The sequence below is a fragment of the Ranitomeya imitator genome, chromosome 5 (assembly GCF_032444005.1).
Source record: "Ranitomeya imitator isolate aRanImi1 chromosome 5, aRanImi1.pri, whole genome shotgun sequence".
In the NCBI taxonomy this organism is placed as follows: Eukaryota; Metazoa; Chordata; class Amphibia; order Anura; family Dendrobatidae; genus Ranitomeya; species Ranitomeya imitator.
The window spans coordinates 331,933,943-331,956,587 of NC_091286.1; the positions used below are offsets into that span (position 1 = coordinate 331,933,943).

The 22,645-nt window shown below is 42.3% G+C and overlaps 1 protein-coding gene across 1 annotated transcript in view; it reads left to right on the forward strand.

Annotated features, from left to right (window-relative positions):
• Positions 1-1,741: 1,741 nt before the first annotated feature.
• The window catches only part of RRAGD (Ras related GTP binding D), a 107,142-nt gene continuing 86,238 nt past the window's right edge, over positions 1,742-22,645 (forward strand). Inside the window, exon 1 of the mRNA XM_069726367.1 lies at positions 1,742-1,986. Coding sequence (XP_069582468.1) covers positions 1,845-1,986 — 142 coding nt within the window. The 5' untranslated portion in view covers positions 1,742-1,844. The remainder of the gene's footprint in view (positions 1,987-22,645) is intronic.

The window sequence follows — 22,645 nt, forward strand, 5'->3', positions numbered from 1 at the left end:
TAATGGCAGGTCAGTTTTAGCATTTAGTGAACATGGTAAAAAAAAAAACAATAACTGTGGGCTTGCACTTTTTTGCAATTTCACAGCACTTGGAATTTTTTTCCTGTTTTCCAGTACACGAGATGTTAAAACCAATGGTGTCGTTCAAAAGTACAACTTGTCCCACAAACAAATAAGGCCTTGCATGACCATATTGACGGAAAAATAAAAAAAAAGTTATGACTCTGGGAAGAAGGGGAGCAAGAAATTAAAATGCCAAAACAAAAATACCTCTGGTTGTTAAAGGGACACTGTCACCTGAATTTGGAGGGAACAATCTTCAGCCGTGGATGCGGGGTTTTGGGGTTTTTGATTCACCCTTTCCTTACCCGCTGGCTGCATGCTGGCTGCAATATTGGATTGAAGTTCATTCTCTGTCCTCCGTAGTACATGCCTGCACAATGCAATCTTGCCTTGCGCAGGCGTGTACTATGGAGGACAGAGAATGAACTTCAATCCAATATTGCAGCCAGCATGCAGCCAGCGGGTAAGGAAAGGGTGAATCAAACACCCAAAAACCCCGCCTCCATGGCTGAAGATTGTTCCCTCCAAATTCAGGTGACAATGTCCCTTTAAGGAGTTACTCAAGAGCAGGCGGTCATGTGATCCTAAGTATGTAACATGCACATTCCCAGCCACCTTCTGACTAGATTACTTTCGGCCTTGCCCATCTAGTCGTAACGTGGCTGGGAGTAGGCATACTTCTAGCGCCCGCAATGGAGAATCCTCACAGCGCACAGTGACTGCAGACTTGTAGTTTTAGACCGGACAACCTTAACTACGCAATGTGCACATCTGACCCCCTGTGGAGCTAATTACCACTCATTGGTGGGGCTGCTGTGTGTCAGAAACCTTCCAATCTAAGGCCGGTTTCACACGTCAGTGGCTCCGGTACGTGAGGTGACAGTTTCCTCACGTACCGGAGACACTGACACACGTAGACACATTAAAATAAATGTGTCTCTGCAGATGTCAGCGTGTTTTCACGGACCGTGTGTCCGTGTGCAAAACACGGAGACATGTCAGTGTTCGTGGGAGTGCACGAATCACACAGACCCATTAAAGTCAATGGGTGCGTGTAAACACGTACCGCACACGGATGCCGTCCGGTGTGCTTTTTCTTAAGTCATAGGGTTAAAATTGAAACAAATTGTTTCAGTACACAGACACATGGACAGCACAAGGACAGCACACGGATGATAAACACAGACACACGGATAGCACACGAATGACACACAGATGGCCTACGTGCACACACGGACACAGATAGCTCCGGGACCGTTTCTTCCGGTACGAATATCTGGACGTGTGAGACTGGCCTAATAATGAGGACCTCTCATCATGAGATTTCATTGATATCAATTGATCCGAGAATAGTTTTAACACCTGTAATTCAACCTTAAAGATTGCAGAGGCTGCAACAGTCATAGAAAAGTGTTCTGAGTGCACAGGGTCAGGGGGTGTTTTTATGGTAAAGCCCCTTTAAGAATTATATTAGTGTGGATTACTATAAAACCGGAATTCGCTGCTGCGAAACATTACGTCAAGCATCAATAATAGAAGGGAAGACACAATGGCATGGCTGCAGAGCTCTCGGCCCTGAAGTAGTGGGTGTAATGGCAGGGTAGCCTGTGTGTGGAGTTCTGCAGTGGGTTGGGTGTCAGGTGACTGGGTCACGCAGGCTCTCTGCATTTAGAGGACTGTGTAGGGGGAGAGCAGCTGAGCTGCACCGTGATACCAGCAAGAAACAGCTCTGCTGGGACAACATACCCTAGGAGAAAGGAAGCACAGGGACCCCTGAGAAAATGAGCCAGGGTCTGCACATGAACAGCAAGCAGGCACAAGATGAAGAGCAGGATGACGAGGAGGACGGTATAGCAGGAGTATCAGATTATGAGGATGGAGACTCTTTCATGGAAGGAGACTTTGGCAGCGAAGAAGAAGAGGGTATAAATAGTTAATAGTTCTTGGTTTTCCAGAGGCAATGAATTAGGCACTTGTGATTTCCTATATGCAGGTTACATATAATGTGAGAAAGCCATCAGCGATGCAAGTGCATGACTAATTAATATATTAGGCGTGAAGCACCTAGAACCAGCGACGGCCCTGTTTCTCTGGTTCTCTAGTCCTTACAGTCATAGTATGGGTTATAAGCGACATACATTTCGGGACATTTTGGGGTACGGGACATAGCTGAGACATATTTGCACCATTATTAAATTTAATGTGGGTCATTTTTTATGCCGGATAGGTAGGAGACAGGACTTTCTTTCCACTTCTGGCAATTCCACCTCAATTAGGATTTGTAAGGATTTGTTCTGTAGAATGTGCTGAGTGTGGAGCTGTCAAGGACAGCTGCTATTCTCAATCCCTCCAATGTTGGGCATTGTGTGGCTGCGGGCTAAAGTTTCCTTGTACGCATTGCAATGTATGGATGGCTGGAATAGCTGGGTTTCTAGAGTTCACGAGAGCAAGTGTTTGAAGCCCATGTCTTCATGTAACATGCACAGTTGGCTATGTGCCTGTTGTAGACTCCTTTTTGTTGATGGTAAACATAGTGCTAGCTATTAGAAGATTTTTGGAAACACTTTGACAGCAATGAAATATCCATGTTTGTTACTTCATCCTCTGATTTGTTGAACTTTATTCTAATTCTACAAATCATATACTTTTTTGTCAATTGCCATTGATCCTCTTTCTACCAATGGTTTATGGACAATATTCACACTTTTGACATACACAATTGTAACATGACTATCATTCTTCCTCAATACATATTATTTTCACAATGTAAAAACCTACCACATGACACAATACTCATTTTTATATCAGGTAGATATCCGGATAGATTTGATCAGACTGTATTGTGAAATCTGTTTACAGATCCCCTTTAAAGCGTATTTCCCTTTTATCAATCCAGAAAGAATGGATACCCTTCATCTAGATTCCTTCAGTTTTCCAGTGTCGGTACCACAGTGATCACTAACTTCCACCGAGTCTGCAAAAACTCTTCCCTTGCATGGCCATAGCACACTGTTACCTTACTGTTTAAATCCTCATAGTTGCCCACATTTAGGGTGATGTTTAAGTTCTGCCCTTAACACTGCCTCTGCTCCTCCCAGTAACCCCGTTAGCACTCCCAAAACACCCCCTAGCTTACACAGTGTCTACAGAAACCGTGCCCCCTCTCCTCCCAGTAAGGCCCACACCTCTCCTGGGAACACCCCTGGCCTACACCCTTTCTACCTATAAGACTTGGGAAATTTTGGACAATAAGAATGTAGACTTCCTTGGACAATATATAAATTGCAGAATTAAACAAAATATAATAAGGTTGAGAACAATCTCCGAGATGATTTTATTTTCTATACTATGGATGTACTCAGTGTTGCATTTTATGATGATTTGCGAAGATACAATGTTTACTTACTATTTTTTCTTGAATTTTATATCACACTGTATCCTGGTAAATTACAACTGCGTTCTTACTGATGCCAAATAACCCAGTGAGAATTCCTTGAGTGTGTAACAATAGATTTCCTACGTTCACATTTCCCCGCTCATCTCTAGCTGTTTTCTTTCCTCCTGCTCCTTTTTTGGCTCGGTGAAGAGCTGCAGCAGGTGTTTGCTGCAGAGATTAGTTTAACAAGGGCGGAAGGTCAGTCCAGATTTTCTTTTCCTTTCCGGCAGGAAAGACAAGTGTCCTGGACAATAGCATAAAGAAACCGGTTATTATGAGAACTCTTTCCATTATGCATATTGTTCACCGTGGCTTGTGTTGTGTTTTAGACATGTATTACACTTTGTAAGAAACCATGTACAGTGTTGTGGTTTCAGTCTAGATTAGGGACTATTATTATCACGGCCTGCTTGTTTAATTAAAGCCGACATTCCGGAAAGCGTTGCCCAACATGAGCATAGAGCAAAACTCTTCAAGAACAAAACAATTCAAATGGTAATCTAAAAAGTTTATGACTTACGGTAGTTATACAGTATATCAGAAGAGGAAAAGTAAAGTAATTTCAACAAATTATACTAATTTTTAATTCTAAAGGAAATCAATGCATAAAAGGATTCTAGTGGAAAATACACAATTAGAGCTATTCAGTGGCGGACAGAGACAGAAGAGGACCCCTGTGCAAGAACAGTACATGGTCCCTTTGCAGTCCAATCACTAATCATGCACAATTCCACCCACTTTGGAGGTGGAATTGAGCCCCCTTCCTCATGGGCTGTTGTGCGGCTGCACAGGTTGCATAAATAGTATGTCCACCCCTGGAGCTACTATTGGGATGGATGGTCCACTTTAAGAAAAAACTTTTGTAACTGTTCTTGATGCAATTATATATAACTTGCAAATTTACTTCTGATACCAAAGCTTCGCTGATGTCCCCGTTTTACCTCATTCCTGGATTCCAGGAGCTCCACTTATGGCCTCGTGTTTGAGACAAGGAAAGTGTTTCATGTGTCAGAAACATCAACAGAGTTGTGGCTACATGGGGAAGGCTAACTGTCTATTTCAATAAGTAAATATTACATGCAAGCCACTCAGGATGAGAGGGCAATACAAAGGAAACACCAGTTCTTTTTGAATCCTGGGGAAATCTTACTTATAATTCTTTACAATAGAGGGGAGGTAACAGTTTACAGGCACACACCTATGACACAGTTGTGAGCTGAAGATTATAGGGGTTTTATTCAAGCTTCTTTCCATCACACAGAATCACTTATTTTCATGCAGTATTTCATTAACATATATGAAAGTCTCTTCACAAATAGCTTCTTTTCACAGATACCTTCTGTTCACACACAGTGTCTTAACCTAAGCAAAACTGTACCTTCCTTATGCAGTGAGGAGAAGGGAGGGGGGGATGAGTCCGGTGGTGTAGCTCTCTTCTATCTTGAGGTAATAAAGATGGTCCTGGCTGTCCTGACTGCTTCTATGATTACAATAATCACTTCCCTGAGACAGCAGGTCTATACAGGTTGTCTGAGTTCGGTCAGACAGGAGACTATTTAACACACATTACCATACCTCCCAAGGGAAGGGAAAAGAGGGATAAAGTTAGTGAATTTTAGGCCACGCCTCTGACCACACCCATTTCACAACTAGTCACACCCCAACCACACCCATTTAGCACTGCTGATCACAATGTTTCATAAACAATAATTATGAACAAAAAAATATGGCCACACAGTGCTCCATACTGTATAATGGCCACACATGATGCTCCATACTGTATAATGGTCACACATGATGCTCCATACTGTATAATGGCCACAGATAGTGCTCCATACTGTATAATGGCCCCAAATGATACTGCATACAGTGTACTGGCCCCACGTGATGCTCGATACAGTATAATAGGCCCACATGATGCTGCATACTGTATAATGGCCACACATGATGCTCCATACTGTATAATGGCCACACATGATGCTCCATACTGTATAATGGCCACACATGATGCTCCATATTGTATAATGGCCACACATGATGCTGCATACTGTATAATGGCTCCACATTATGCTCCATACTGTATAATGGCCACACATGATGCTCCATACTGTATAATGGCCACATTATGCTCCATACTGTATAATTGCCCCACATGATGCTGCGTACAGTATACTGGCCCCACGTGATGGTTTATACAGTATAATGGGCTCACATGATGCTTTGTACAGTATAATGGCCCCACACGCTGATGGATACAGTATAATGGCCCCACATGATGCTGGGTACAGTATAATGGCCACATATGGTTACCCCACCCCCATCATTGCCTTCTCCATCACTACACACACACACCTTTCACCGAGCTCCCTCGCAGCAGCTTCCACTCCCGCGGCGCTGAATGATGTCATCCAGCTGCGCCGCTGACTGCTCACGTCGCTGCAGCTGTGATATGCCACTGATAAAGACCTCTCCGTGTCTCCTGTGCCAGTCAGTGTCAGAGCGAGGAGCAATATCTGCTCCGATCCGACACAGCTAGCGTCCGCTCCGTACACCTAGTACACACACGAATCCACTCCATACACCTTGCACACGCGGCTCCGCTCCATACACCTCGTACACACATGGCTCCACTCCGTACACCTCATACACACGGCTCCTCTCCATACACCTCGTACAAACACACATATCCGCTCCATACACCTTGCACACGCATCTCCGCTCCGTACACCTCGTACACACATGGCTCCACTCCGTACACCTCATACACACACACACGACTCCGCTCCATACACCTCGTACACACACGGCTCCACTCCGTACACCTCGTACACACACACACGACTCCGCTCCATACACATTGCACACTCTGCTCCGTATACCTTGCACACACACGGCTCCGCTCTGTACACACGTGGCTCTGCTCCGTACACCTTGTACACACGCAGCTCTGCTCCGTACACCTCATGCACACACGACTCCGCTCCATACACCTTTCACATGCTGCTCCGATCCGTACACCTCTTACACACACGGCTCTGCTCCGTACACCTTTCACATGCTGCTCCGATCCATACACCTCGTACACACACGGCTCTGCTACATCCACACTGTAAACACCTCCTAACCTCACACAGTATGCTTACCCTTGTCCAGCACCATGACAACCACCAGAGTCCTGTACATGGAGTTCCTCCGGATCATGTGACCCCTGACTCCTCCCATCCTGTGACCTCATCACAGGTCCTGTGCGCACAGAGCAGCCAATATGTGGTAACATAGTAACATAGTAACATAGTTAGTAAGGCCGAAAAAAGACATTTGTCCATCCAGTTCAGCCTATATTCCATCAATTAATAAATCTCCAGATCTACGTCCTTCTACAGAACCTAATAATTGTATGATACAATATTGTTCTGCTCCAGGAAGACATCCAGGCCTCTCTTGAACCCCTCGACTGAGTTCGCCATCACCACCTCCTCAGGCAAGCAATTCCAGATTCTCACGGCCCTAACAGTAAAGAATCCTCTTCTATGTTGGTGGAAAAACCTTCTCTCCTCCAGACGCAAAGAATGCCCCCTTGTGCCCGTCACCTTCCTTGGTATAAACAGATCCTCAGCGAGATATTTGTATTGTCCCCTTATATACTTATACATGGTTATTAGATCGCCCCTCAGTCGTCTTTTTTCTAGACTAAATAATCCTAATTTCGCTAATCTATCTGGGTATTGTAGTTCTCCCATCCCCTTTATTAATTTTGTTGCCCTCCTTTGTACTCTCTCTAGTTCCATTATATCCTTCCTGAGCACCGGTGACCAAAACTGGACACAGTACTCCATGTGCGGTCTAACTAGGGATTTGTACAGAGGCAGTATAATGCTCTCATCATGTGTATCCAGACCTCTTTTAATGCACCCCATGATCCTGTTTGCCTTGGCAGCTGCTGCCTGGCACTGGCTGCTCCAGGTAAGTTTATCATTAACTAGGATCCCCAAGTCCTTCTCCCTGTCAGATTTACCCAGTGGTTTCCCATTCAGTGTGTAATGGTGATATTGATTCCTTCTTCCCATGTGTATAACCTTACATTTATCATTGTTAAACCTCATCTGCCACCTTTCAGCCCAAGTTTCCAACTTATCCAGATCCATCTGTAGCAGAATACTATCTTCTCTTGTATTAACTGCTTTACATAGTTTTGTATCATCTGCAAATATCGATATTTTACTGTGTAAACCTTCTACCAGATCATTAATGAATATGTTGAAGAGAACAGGTCCCAATACTGACCCCTGCGGTACCCCACTGGTCACAGCGACCCAGTTAGAGACTATACCATTTATAACCACCCTCTGCTTTCTATCACTAAGCCAGTTACTAACCCATTTACACACATTTTCCCCCAGACCAAGCATTCTCATTTTGTGTACCAACCTCTTGTGCGGCACGGTATCAAACGCTTTGGAAAAATCGAGATATACCACGTCCAATGACTCACCGTGGTCCAGCCTATAGCTTACCTCTTCATAAAAACTGATTAGATTGGTTTGACAGGAGCGATTTCTCATAAATCCATGCTGATATGGAGTTAAACAGTTATTCTCATTGAGATAATCCAGAATAACATCCCTCAGAAACCCTTCAAATATTTTACCAACAATAGAGGTTAGACTTACTGGCCTATAATTTCCAGGTTCACTTTTAGAGCCCTTTTTGAATATTGGCACCACATTTGCTATGCGCCAATCCTGCGGAATAGACCCTGTTGCTATAGAGTCCCTAAAAATAAGAAATAATGGTTTATCTATTACATTACTTAGTTCTCTTAGTACTCGTGGGTGTATGCCATCCGGACCCGGAGATTTATCTATTTTAATCTTATTTAGCCGGTTTCGCACCTCTTCTTGGGTTAGATTGGTGACCCTTAATATAGGGTTTTCATTGTTTCTTGGGATTTCACCTAGCATTTCATTTTCCACCGTGAATACCGTGGAGAAGAAGGTGTTTAATATGTTAGCTTTTTCCTCGTCATCTACAACCATTCTTTCCTCACTATTTTTTAAGGGGCCTACATTTTCAGTTTTTATTCTTTTACTATTGATATAGTTGAAGAACAGTTTGGGATTAGTTTTACTCTCCTTAGCAATGTGCTTCTCTGTTTCCTTTTTGGCAGCTTTAATTAGTTTTTTAGATAAAGTATTTTTCTCCCTATAGTTTTTTAGAGCTTCAATGGTGCCATCCTGCTTTAGTAGTGCAAATGCTTTCTTTTTACTGTTAATTGCCTGTCTTACTTCTTTGTTTAGCCACATTGGGTTTTTTCTATTTCTAGTCCTTTTATTCCCACAAGGTATAAACCGCTTACACTGCCTATTTAGGATGTTCTTAAACATTTCCCATTTATTATCTGTATTCTTATTTCTGAGGATATTGTCCCAGTCTACCAGATTAAGGGCATCTCTAAGCTGGTCAAACTTTGCCTTCCTAAAGTTCAGTGTTTTTGTGACTCCCTGACAAGTCCCCCTAGTGAAAGACAGGTGAAACTGTACAATATTGTGGTCGCTATTTCCTAGATGCCCGACCACCTGCAGATTTGTTATTCTGTCAGGTCTATTAGATAGTATTAGGTCTAAAAGTGCTGCTCCTCTGGTTGGATTCTGCACCAATTGTGAAAGATAATTTTTCTTGGTTATTAGCAGAAACCTGTTGCCTTTATGGGTTTCACAGGTTTCTGTTTCCCAGTTAATATCCGGGTAGTTAAAGTCCCCCATAACCAGGACCTCATTATGGGTTGCAGCTTCATCTATCTGCTTTAGAAGTAGACTTTCCATGGTTTCTGTTATATTTGGGGGTTTGTAACAGACCCCAATGAGAATTTTGTTACCATTTTTCCCTCCATGAATTTCGACCCATATGGACTCGACATCCTCATTTCCTTCGCTAATATCCTCCCTTAAAGTGGACTTTAGACAAGACTTTACATAGAGACAAACCCCTCCTCCTCTCCGATTTTTACGATCCTTTCTAAACAGACTGTAACCCTGTAAGTTAACTGCCCAGTCATAGCTTTCATCTAACCATGTCTCGGTTATTCCCACTATGTCAAAGTTACCTGTAGATATTTCTGCTTCTAGTTCTTCCATCTTGTTTGTCAGGCTTCTGGCGTTTGCGAGCATGCAGTTTAGAGGATTTTGTTTTGTTCCAATCTCCTCACTGTGGATTGTTTTAGAAATGTTCTTACCTCCCTTCTGAGTATGTTTTCCTGGATCTTCTTTGTTCAAGTCTAATGTTTTTCTTCCCGTCCCCTCTTCTTCTAGTTTAACGCCCTCCTGATGAGTGTAGCGAGTCTTCTGGCGAATGTGTGTTTCCCAGGTTTGTTGAGGTGTAGTCCGTCTCTGGCGAGGAGTCCATCGTACAAGTAATTCACACCGTGGTCCAGGAATCCGAATCCTTGTTGTCTGCACCATCGTCTTAGCCAGTTGTTTGCATCAAGGATCCTGTTCCATCTCCTGGTGCCATGCCCGTCTACTGGAAGGATAGAAGAAAAAACTACCTGTGCATCCAGTTCCTTTACTTTCTTCCCCAACTCTTCAAAGTCTTTGCAGATTGTCGGTAGGTCCTTCCTTGCCGTGTCATTGGTGCCAACATGTATCAGAAGAAATGGGTGGACGTCCTTGGAGCTGAAGAGCTTTGGTATCCTATCGGTCACATCCTTGATCATCGCACCTGGAAGGCAGCATACTTCTCTTGCAGTTATGTCCGGTCTGCAGATGGCTGCTTCTGTGCCTCTCAGTAGTGAGTCTCCCACCACCACCACTCTTCGTTGCTTCTTGGCTGTACTTTTTGCTGTCACTTGTTGCTGTGTGCCCTTTTCTTTTTTGCTTGCTGGTATTGCTTCATCCTTAGGTGTGCCATCTTCATCCTCTACAAAGATTTGATATCGGTTCTTCAGTTGTGTGGTCGGTGATTTCTCCATGGTCTTCTTGCTTCTTTTGGTCACATGCTTCCACTCATCTGCTTTTCGAGGTTCTCTGACACTTTTTTCACCTTCTGTGACCAGTAGAGATGCTTCTGTTCTGTCTAGAAAGTCTTCATTCTCTTTGATGAGTTTCAAAGTTGCTATTCTTTCTTCCAGACCCCGCACCTTTTCTTCTAAAAGGGCCACTAGTCTACACTTCTGACAGGTGAAATTTGATTCTTCTTCTGGTCGATCTGTGAACATGTAGCACATGCTGCAGCTCACCATGTAGGTTGTCACATCTGCCATGTTGCTCCTAGATCCTGCTGACTTGCTGTGTGTTTTCCTTCTTGTGTAATCTACTCAGCCAAGCTCTCTTGCAATAATGTCCTACAGGCAAAAATTTGCGCGCCGTAAGGCGCGCGGTTTGGTGATGCTTTCCAATCAGCTGGTCCCGGCTGTACCCAACGATCTTCTAGCTTAGGGAGACTCTTCGCTTTTCCCAGAAGGCACCTGGAATATGCAAATTAGCCTCCTCAAGCTTGAATCCCTGGTTTGGTGATGCTTTCCAATCAGCTGGTCCCGGCTGTACCCAACGATCTTCTAGCTTAGGGAGACTCTTCGCTTTTCCCAGAAGGCACCTGGAATATGCAAATTAGCCTCCTCAAGCTTGAATCCCTGGTTTAGTTTGGTGTGCTGCTCTGCGGGTGCAGGGACTCAGGGAGCTGACCGGGTGATATTACACACCTCCCAACCAGTGCGGGACAACTAATGTCCTGTCTGTGATCGCGGGGCTGACTGTCAAAATTGGGACAGTCCCGCTGGATCAAGGACAGTTGGGAGGTGTGACATTACTTTTGGATGTCCAGGATACATTACTGATTTGGCTTTTATCCTAAGTCATATTGCACGACTCGTTAAAGGGTTTAAGTCCTCTTTTTCTCTGGAGAGGCAATTTGCAGGACACAATAACAACTTTTTCAGTATACCTTGGAGCTAAGCTAACCACTCCCTGTCTGCTATAACAATTTTAACCCCTATAGTTGCTGGTTGATTCTAAATGAACAGAGCAGCATCCACCTGTCACACTCTTCCCTCCTATTTTAATGTCGTCCCTGACAATTGTCTTCTTTCTAGTTGGTCTCTAACCAACTCCTAGGAGTTATTCTCCCATAATTTTCCTTTTTGAAAATTTGGTGACAGTCATGTAACACTGTGTGTGTGTATGTTAAACTTTGTTCATTTAGCATTCAATTTTAAAATATTAACTACAATGTTATCCTAACTATCTCTTGCTTGTAGTTCTCCTTCAAGAACTAAAACAACTTAAACAATCAGCATTAAAGATGAGCAAATATGTTTGGAAAATGATTGACAAACATAAATTCGGCACAAATATGGCGCATTCGGATTCGTGATAGGTAACATGAGCATTTTTCTTAAAATCAGAAGGTAAAATTTGGTAAAAGTGCGGGAAAATAATTGCCACTAAAGTATTAAAATACTTTAGTAGATGATAGATAGAAAGATCATACATAGATAAAAAGCCAGCAATTCATCTGCTGCATACAGTAAAATTACAGTGTAGCAGGTTAGAGTAGATAGACTAGATATATACACATAGAGTAGATAGATATATAGATGTCAGTGACACACATACACACACACATATATATATATATGTATATATATATATATATATAGTAGAATATAGAGCAGAACGGCACTAGAGCTAAGACGTCTTCAAACAAATAGGACTGGTAGTGGGCACCTGTGTATTCAGGCGTCACAATCATTAAGGGTAATGGTGCTCAGCATAGAATCCAGCAAGTAATCCATATGCAATAAGAAAGAAGAGAATAATGCGGCACTCACCCCGACTTGGCTGTGAAGATTGTGATCTTTATTGAAGAAAAAATAGAAATTACATCCGTCAGGACATCAGGTATGGGAGAGGGTGCGGTATAGGAGCACGGACGACGGCCGTTTCGCACACACAGGTGCTTCGACGGGTCCGGGTAGTAGATTACAATACGTCATTTCCTTATAAAGGATATACGACGTCTAAGCGTTATAAAAAAAAAACGTGAACTAAATCAACAAAACAAAATGAAGTGAACCAAATGTGACTGTGACCTAATACATAATAATCTACATGCAGACTGACAATTTTTCTGGAGAATACAATAATCTTATACTCATATCATTATTTATGGCAATCATCTGAAAAAACCACTATTAACATTTGGACATACTCTCTAGCTTTATAGAAATTTTTATAAGAATATTCATAGAAATACATAAATGGTACACCCAAGTTACTGGAACTGCAATGGGTACGCCCACTTCATGCACATAAGCTAATCTTTTCTTAGCAGTTTTTGAGGAAGTATACGTGAATAATATTGATAATCCGTTTATTAAGAATATCCGCTTTTATACCAGATTTGTGGATGACATCATGATAATATGGGACGGCAGTGATATAGAATTTAACAACTTTGTTGATCATCTAAATATTTCTAATGATTATAATATGAAATTTATTTCGTGTTATGGACATGATAAATTGGAATATCTAGATGTTAAAATAGAGATCGTTGAAGGTGATATTTTGACTAAGGTCTAAACACCTTAGTCAAAATATCACCTTCAAAGAGGCTGCAACTAATAATATATTGCATTTTGAGAGTGCTCATCTGCTTCATACAAAAAAGGGGTTACCGTATAGCCAAATGGTGAGATTGCGGAAAATTAATAATAATAATAATATGATATTTAATGAACAAATTAACGAACTTAAATCTCGTTTAAAAATGAGAGGTTACCCCACACAAATATTAGAAGAAGCTGAAACACGTATTAGTAAATTTACCCAACAAAATTTCTTGAAAAGAAAAAGAAATAGGAAATTAGACTCAGATAATGAAGAACATAATAAGTTTTCTTTTTGTTTCAGACACAGCAACTTAGATAAAGTGATCCATGCCTCAATCCGCAAAAACTGGCATATATTGCAGACAGACAAAGATCTTGCATCGATTCATAAGTACTCTCCAAGATTCGCATATAGACGCACCCATAATTTATCAGATTTGCTGGTGCATAACAGATTAGTTGTACCTAGTAATACTTGGCTCACTTGTAATACTCCAGCCGGTAACCATAGATGCGGCAACTGTAGATTTTGTCACCGACATGTTATAAAAAATCCAATTCAAATAGGTTCTGTTACTCATTTGGTAACTGATTTTATTTCTTGTAAAAGCAAGTTTGTTATTTATGTTTTGTATTGCTCGTGCCTATATTTTTATATAGGCAAAACAATTAGACCATTGATTATGCGTTTCAAAGAACATTATAATTCTATTAAGTCCGGAAAGGGGTGTTTGAGATTAATTCAGCACATAAGAGAGAAACATGACGCTAATGCAGACGCACTCAGCTTTGCTGGCATAGAAATTGTTTCATACCCTCCAAAAGGAGGAGATCAAAAGAGAATCCTTTTACAAAAAGAAGCCAAATGGATCCTTAATGCTAATGCACAAGGACCTATTGGTATAAATGATCGACTCGATATGTCTGTATTTCTATGAATATTCTTATAAAAATTTCTATAAAGCTAGAGAGTATGTCCAAATGTTAATAGTGTTTTTTTCAGATGATTGCCGTAAATAATGATATGAGTATAAGATTATTGTATTCTCCAGAAAAATTGTCAGTCTGCATGTAGATTATTATGTATTAGGTCACAGTCACATTTGGTTCACTTCATTTTGTTTTGTTGATTTAGTTCACGTTTTTTTTTTATAACGCTTAGACGTCGTATATCCTTTATAAGGAAATGACGTATTGTAATCTACTACCCGGACCCGTCGAAGCACCTGTGTGTGCGAAACGGCCGTCGTCCGTGCTCCTATACCGCACCCTCTCCCATACCTGATGTCCTGACGGATGTAATTTCTATTTTTTCTTCAATAAAGATCACAATCTTCACAGCCAAGTCGGGGTGAGTGCCGCATTATTCTCTTCTTTCTTATTGCATATATATATATATATATATATATATATATATATACTAGCTGAAGAGCCCGGCGTTGCCTGGGCATAGTAAATATCTGTGGTTAGTTATAGCACCTCACTTCTCTTATTTTCCCATCACGCCTCTCATTTTCCCAATCACATCTTTCATTTTCCCCCTCACATCTCTCATTTTCTCCCTCACATCTCTCATTTTCTCCCTCACTCCTCTCATTCCCCCCTAACACTTGTCATTTCAACCTCACATCTGTCATTTTCTGATCACTCCATTATTTTTCCTCACTCCTCTCATTTTGCACTCACACCTTTTCATTCTCACCTCACACCTCTCATTTTCACCTCATCACCTCAGTATATACATGTTTGTTATCTCCCTTATATATAGTATACATCTGTATGTCATCTCCTGTATATAGTATATACCTGTATGTCATCTCCCCTGTATATATTATATACCTGCTGTGTGTCATCTCCCCTATATATAGTATATACCTGAATGTCATCTCCTTCTATATATAGTATATACTTGTATGTCATCTCCTCCTGTATATAGTATATACCTGTGTGTCATCTCCCCTGTATATAGTATATATCTGTGTGTCATCTCCTCCTGTATATAGTATATACCTGCATGTCATCTTCTATATATAGCATATACCTGTATGTCATCTCCTCCTGTATATAGTATATACCTGTAGGTCATCTGCTCCTGTATATAGTATATACCTGTGTGTCATCTCCTCCTGTATATAGTATATACCTGTATGTCATCTCCTCCTGTATATATATGTACCTGTATGTCATCTCCTCCTCTATATAGTATATACCTGTGTGTCATCTCTCCTGTATATAGTATATATCTGTGTGTCATCTCCCCTGTATATAGTATATACCTGTGTGTCATCTCCTTCTGTATTAGACCTCGTTCACACGTTATTTGCTCAGTATTTGTAAGCTAAATTGGCAGCCTGATAAATCCCCAGCCAACAGGAAGCTCTCCCCCTGGCAGTATATATTAGCTCACACATACACATAATAGACAGGTCATGTGACTGACAGCTGCCTTATTTCCTATATGGTACATTTGTTGTAGTTTGTCTGCTTATTAATCAGATTTTTATTTTTGAAGGATAAGACCAGACTTGTGTGTGTTTTAGGGCGAGTTTCGTTTGTCAAGTTGTGTGTGTTGAGTTGCGTGTGGCGACATGCATGTAGCAACTTTTGTGAGATGAGTTTTGTGTGGCAACATGCGTGTAGCAACTTTTTGTGTGTCGAGTTGCATGTGACAGGTTAGTGTAGCAACTTGTGTGCAGCAAGTTTTGCGCATGGCGAGTTTTGCGCGTGGCGAGTTTTGTGTGGTGCCTTTTGAGTATGTGCAAGTTTCGTGTGAGGCAAATTTTGCATGTGTTGCAACTTTTGTGCATGTGGCAATTTTTCCGCGTGTGCAAGTTTTGCGTGTGGCGAGTTTTCCATGAGGTGAGTTTTGCACTTGTGGCGAGTTTTGCAAGAGCCTAGTTTTTGCATGTGGCGAGTTCTGCGCGTGGCGAGTTTTGAGCGGCGACTTTTGTGTTTCGACTTTTATGTGGCGAGGTTGGAGAATGTGTGGTGAATTGTGTGCTGAGGGTGATATGTGTTCAAGCACGTGGTAGTGTGTGGCGCATTTTGTGTGTGTGTTCATATCCCCGTGTGTGGTGAGTATCCCATGTCGGGGCCCCACCTTAGCAACTGTACGGTATATACTCTTTGGCGCCATCGCTCTCACTCTTTACGTCCCCCTTGTTCACATCTGGCAGCTGTCAATTTGCCTCCAACACTTTTCCTTTCATTTTTTCCCATTATGTAGATAGGGGCAAAATTGTTTGGTGAATAGGAAAGCACGGGGTTAAAATTTCACCTCACAACATAGCCTATGACGCTCTCAGGGTCCGGACGTGTGACTGTGCAAAATTTTGTGGCTGTAGCTGCGACGCCTCCAACACTTTTACTTTCACTTTTTTCCCCATTATGTAGATAGGGGCAAAATTGTTTGGTGAATTGGAACGCGCGGGGTTAAAATTTCGCCTCACAACATAGCCTATGACGCTCTCGGGGTCCAGACGTGTGACTGTGCAAAATTTTGTGGCTGTAGCTTCGACGCCTCCAACACTTTTCCTTTCACTTTTTTCCCCATTATGTAGATAGGGGTAAAATTGTTTAGTGAATTGGAATGCGCGGGGTTAAAATTTCACCTCACAATATAGCCTATGACGCTCTCGGGGTCCAGACGTGTGACTGTGCAAAATTTTGTGGCTGTAGCTGCGACGGTGCAGATGCCAATCCCGGACATACATACACACATACACACATACACACATTCAGCTTTATATATTATATATATATATATATATATATATATATATATATATATATATATATATATATAGGTGTGTGTTTCACTGACATATATATGGCAGGCTGCATGATTGCATGATGCGACTATACAGCCTGTCATCTAGCAGAGACAGTGGGCAGCGTCTGCTACCGTTGCCCATTGTCTCGCGGTGAATTGGTAGGACTTGTCTGACATTACCGAGAGCGTGAGAAAGTTCTCGCGCTCCTGGTGCCATCAGCAAGGTCTTGGGATTTCACTGCCAATGAACTCACTTCACCTATCTGACGTTAGCACAAGCGCCGTTAGAAATTTTCACATGGCGATAGCGCTAACATCAAATCGGTACCGGAGACATCAGTGTCCATGTGTGTATATGTGTGGCACACGTGAGGCGCCAGGGAAGCAGCGGTACAGTAAGTGCTGTTTCCCGGCACATGGTGCTGAAGACGGCTCTCATCATTCTGCCCTGCTCTGCCTTCAATCAGCATGAGCCAGGGAGAATGATGAGAATTGTATGCAAGTGAGAACAATGACAGCAGGCGGCAGCTTTTGGGACTATTATTTCCATCAGCCTACACCTGCTGCAACTAATAACAGTGACAGTAGGAGTGGCTGATGGGAGTATTCCTGACCTGCCGCCTGCGCTATTAAAAAAGAAATAAATGAAAAAACGGCGTTCGTTCCCCTGTATTTTTGATAACCAGGCAGATAAAACTGACAGCTGCAACCCTCAGCTGTCAGCTTCAGCAAGGTTGGTTTTCAAGAATAGAGGGGTCCCCACGCCGTATTTTTAATTATTTAAATAATTTAAAAAACGGTTCGGGTCCCTCCCATTTTTGACAACTAGCCTTGCTAAAACTAACAGTTGCAGTCTGGTATTTTTAGGCTGGTAAGGGGCCACTGATATAAACCCCCAGCCTAAAATAGCAGCTCGCAGCTACCCAGAAAAGGCACATCTATTAGATGAGCCAATTCTGGTGCTTTGCATGGCTCTTCCCAATTGCCCTGTAGTGGTTGCAAGCGGGGGTTCATATTTGTGGGGTTGATGTCACCTTTGTATTGTCAGGTGACATCAAGACAACGGCTTAGTAATGGAGAGGCATCTATAAGACACCTATCCATTACTAATCCTATAGTTGTATGGTAAATGAAGACACAGCCAGAATAAAGTCTTTTATTTATCCAGACTGAGAACCACTGGTGAATGAGCTGCTGCAAGCGCTGCCTCAATGACTAGCGGTGACATCATCAAGGTTACTGCCAGTCACTGAGGCTGCGTTCCCAGCCAGACTGATCTGCGGTGACCTCAGCGCTGTGGGAAAAAGTCACTGAGTTCACTGCAGTTCATTTGCCAGATGGGAACACAGCCTCACTGACCGGTATTAACCTTGATGACGTCACCGCTAGTCACTGAGGCTTCGCTATTTAATGCATTTACATTTTTTAACTTTCAGGACAGGAGCTGGCTGGCAAGAGACTATTTCTCCCATCAGCGGCTCCTGCCATCACTGTTATCAGAGACAGCAAACATAGCCTGATGAGAGGAGTAGTCTCTCATTAGCTGGTGCCTGCTGACCTGCGGTAAGCTTTTTACTGAGGGTCACCGCTGCGGGTCACAGTATCTCTGCGTGGTCATGCGGACATCTGACTGGCCGACTTCCATGTATCAGTTCTGCTCCATGACATTTCCAATTATAGTATTCTTTGCTCTTGTTTTGCCCTTCTGTGACCACTTTAGATGCTATGTTGTATGCTTCTGTCATACGTTCTTTTCATTTCCGAACAAAGTCAGGGTATGTCTTGTAAGTCTCTGAAAATGGAGTATCGAACATTATATCGATTGGTAGTTTTGGTAGTTCATAGTTTTTGTTAAAGTTCTCAACATCGATAGTAATGTATGGTTGAAACATTCCACTTGTACATTGCCTTCGGGATGATAGGGTGTAGTGTGAAATCTCTGGATCCTACAGTATTTCCTTAACTTGACAAAGAGCTGGTTCTCAAATTCTCTTCCATGGTCATGGTGTAGTCTCATTGGGAACCCAAACTTCAGAGCAAAGTCATCGAAAATCTTCTCTGCCACTGTTTTACCAGACTTATTAGTGGTAGCATATGCTTGAGCAAATTGAGTAAAATGGTCCATCACCACTAAGATATATTCATATCCACATTTACATGTTTGAGATGCAGAAAGTCTATTGAAACCATCTCAAATGGGTAGGTTATTTGTATGTTGCCACTAGTCTTTCAAACAACCACACTCTCTGGTCATAAACCTCTCTATATTTCTTTGCATATATGGCCAGAAGAAATGTTCACAAACTAGGCTCGTAGTCCTTTCTACTTTTAGATGTACCGTGTCTTCGTGAAGTTCTTTGAAGACCAACCAAAAGTATATTCCAGGAAGTACTAACTGTTGCTTCTAACTTCTTTTCCAATATAAGATACCGTATGCACTAAGGCAGAGCTTCACCCACTCTTTAATTAAGACAGCTACCGTAACTACCGATTTTCTCCACATAAGGTAGAATTCTGCCAATTGTTTGATCTTCCCATTGTGCTTTCCAAATAATTTAATTTGATATCTGTTGAATAGACATGGGGTAATCTTGTTCCTGTGCTTTTACAGTAGTTGCCACTATCATCGGACACAACAGCGGTGTGCATTCCTTATGCTGGACTTGTACATTTTGGGTACTGATCACAATAGCTTCTAGGCTGACTTCTTCAGAGCATTCTTGCATGACTTCCTCAGACACTAATGGCATTCTTGACTATCTGTCTGCATCCGCATTGCATTTTCCTTGCCTGTGCTTGATACTGAAGTTGAAGTACGCTAGTTCAGTTACCCATCTCTGACCCATAGCTTTCAGTTTGGCTGAAGTGAGAATGTAGGTCAGAAAGTTTTTGTCAGTGTATTCTTCAAACTCTTTGCTGTAATAGAGATAATCTCTAAATCATTCACAGATAGCCCACTTCAATGCCAGGAACTAAATTCACTGCGGAAACTTGGACTGGTCTCACACTGGCTGGATACAACGTCTTAAGGTACCGTTACACTAAACGATTTACCAACGATCACGACCAGCGATACGACCTGGCCGTGATCGTTGGTATGTCGTTGTGTGGTCGCTGGAGAGCTGTCACACAGACAGCTCTCCAGCGACCAACGATGCCGAAGCCCCCGGGTAACCAAGGTAAACATCGGGTTACTAAGCGCAGGGCCGCGCTTAGTAGCCCGATGTTTACCCTGGTTACCATTGTAAAAGTAAAAAAAAAAAACACTACATACTCACATTCCTTAGTTCAAGGAGAAAAGACTGAGCATTGATGAACAATTTTAATAAGCTTTTATTCCAAAACCACTAAAATAACATTAAGTTTCATATCAAATATCATAGGGTAGTATGAACAAAGATGAATACTTCAAATATGGTGAAAAGTAGCCCCCATACCCCTACTCCCCTGAACCCATACCCCCCCACCCCCCAGAAACCGAGGGAGGAAAAAAGGTTGAAGCACCAAAACCTGGTAGAAATGTAGATATAGACACAAATGTGTCTATCCTGGGAAAAAATCTGGCCCCATAAACTACGTAATAATATTAATTAGGACATCATAATGGTACCAAAAGCCATGTAAATTAACATAGGAACAGTAACAGGGCTAATCAGGTCCACACCACAGGTAGATAGGAACACCAGTGTGCCTCAACCTAAGAAGTAGGCGCCCATGCACACAAAAGTGCCATCCAAGCTGCAGCTATATAAAAATAACAAAAGTCATAGTGACCAGCATGGGAACACAGGCTTACCTAATAACAGGGCAGGGTGGAGAGACAGTCAGGAGGTGTGTTGTGAATTCAGCTCTTGGGCTCCCTCCGGTGGTTGTAAGTGGCACTTTTGTGAGTTCTGCTCTTGGGCTCCCTCTTGTGGTTTCTAGTAGTATGGCTGCTACTTGGAGTTAGCTGTCATCAGCTGCCTCCACTTATCTTCTCTTCTGCTCTGCTATTTAGGTCTGGCTCTGTCTTCAGCCAGTGCCACTTGTAAATGGTTTCTGGTTGGATTCACATCTCTTTGGAGTTCCCTGTTATCCTGACCAGTTCAGCTAAGCTAAGTATTTGCTTGCTCTTTTCTGTCCATAGGTTGTGGACTTATCCATTCTGTGCTTTCTTTGTTTGTCCAGCTTATCAGTGTGAATTTATTCTGTCTTGCTGGAAGCTCTGGGAGGCAGATTTGCCCTCCACACCTTTAGTCAGGTGTGGAGTTTTTTTTTGTAAACTCTGCGTGGATTTTTATAGTGTTTTATACTGACCGCACAGTATTCCATCCTGTCCTATCTATTTAGCTAGACTGGCCTCCTGTGCTCATTCTGGTTTCATTCTGTGTATGTCTTTTCCCTCTCCACTCACAGTCATTATTTGTGGGGGGCTAATCTATCCTTTGGGGTTTTTCTCTGAGGCAAGATAGTTTTCCTGCTTCTGTCTTTAGGGGTAGTTAGCTCTTAGGCTGTGACGAGATGCCTAGGGAGAGTTAGGAGCATTCCACGGCTACTTCTAGTGTTGTGTTGAGCTTAGGGACTGCGGTCAGTACAGTTACCACGTCCTTCAGAGCTCATTCCATGTTGCTCCTAGACCTCCGCATCATAACAGTACAAGTGGCCAAAAATGAATTAAATGCATCTCAAAAGAAGGAAAAGAAAGTTCTGAACCATTTTTTTTTCTGTGCTTTGGTTTGTCTTTTTTTTTTCTCTTTTCCTCTTGATATCTGGGTGGTTCAGGATATATGCTTTGGCATGGATGTTCAGGGTTTGTTTTCTCGTGTGGATCAACTTGCTGCAAGAGTACAGAGTATCCAGGACTATGTTGTCCAGACTCCGGCTTTAGAGCCCAGAATTCCTACTCCTGATTTGTTTTTTGGGGACAGATCCAAGTTTTTGAACTTTAAAAATAACTGCAAATTGTTTTTTGCTTTGAAACCCCGTTCTTCTGGTGATCCCATTCAGCAAGTAAAAATCATCATATCCTTGCTGCGTGGTGACACTCAAGACTGGGCTTTTTCTCTTGAAACAGGGGATCCGGCATTATTGAATGTAGATGCATTTTTTCAAGTGCTCGAATTATTGTATGACGAACCTAATTCTGTGGATCATGCAGAAAAAACCCTGTTGGCCTTGTGTCAAGGTCAGGAAGCGGCAGAGTTATACTACCAGAAATTTAGAAAATGGTCTGTGCTCACTAAATGGAATGAAGAGGCTCTGGCTGCTATTTTCAGAAAAGGTCTTTCTGATACCCTTAAAGATGTTATGGTGGGATTTCCTACGCCTGCCGGTTTGAGCGAATCTATGTCTCTAGCCATTCAGATTGATCGGCGTCTGCGCGAGCGCAAAGCTGTGCACCATATGGCAGTATCCTCTGAGCAAAGTCCTGAACTTATGCAATGTGATAGGATTTTGACTAGAACAGAACGGCAGGAATTCAGACGTCAGAATAGGCTGTGTTTTTACTGTGGTGATTCTGCTCATGTTATCTCTGATTGCCCTAAGCGTACTAAGAGATTCGCTAGGTCTGTTACCATTAGTACTATACAGCCTAAATTTCTCTTATCTGTGACCCTGATTTGCTCATTGTCGTCCTTTTCTGTCATGGCATTTGTGGATTCAGGTGCTGCCCTGAACTTAATGGACTTAGAATTCGCCAGGCGCTGTGGTTTTTCCTTGCAGCCTTTGCAGAGCCCTATTCCTTTGAGGGGCATTGATGCTACACCCTTGGCCAAGGATAAACCTC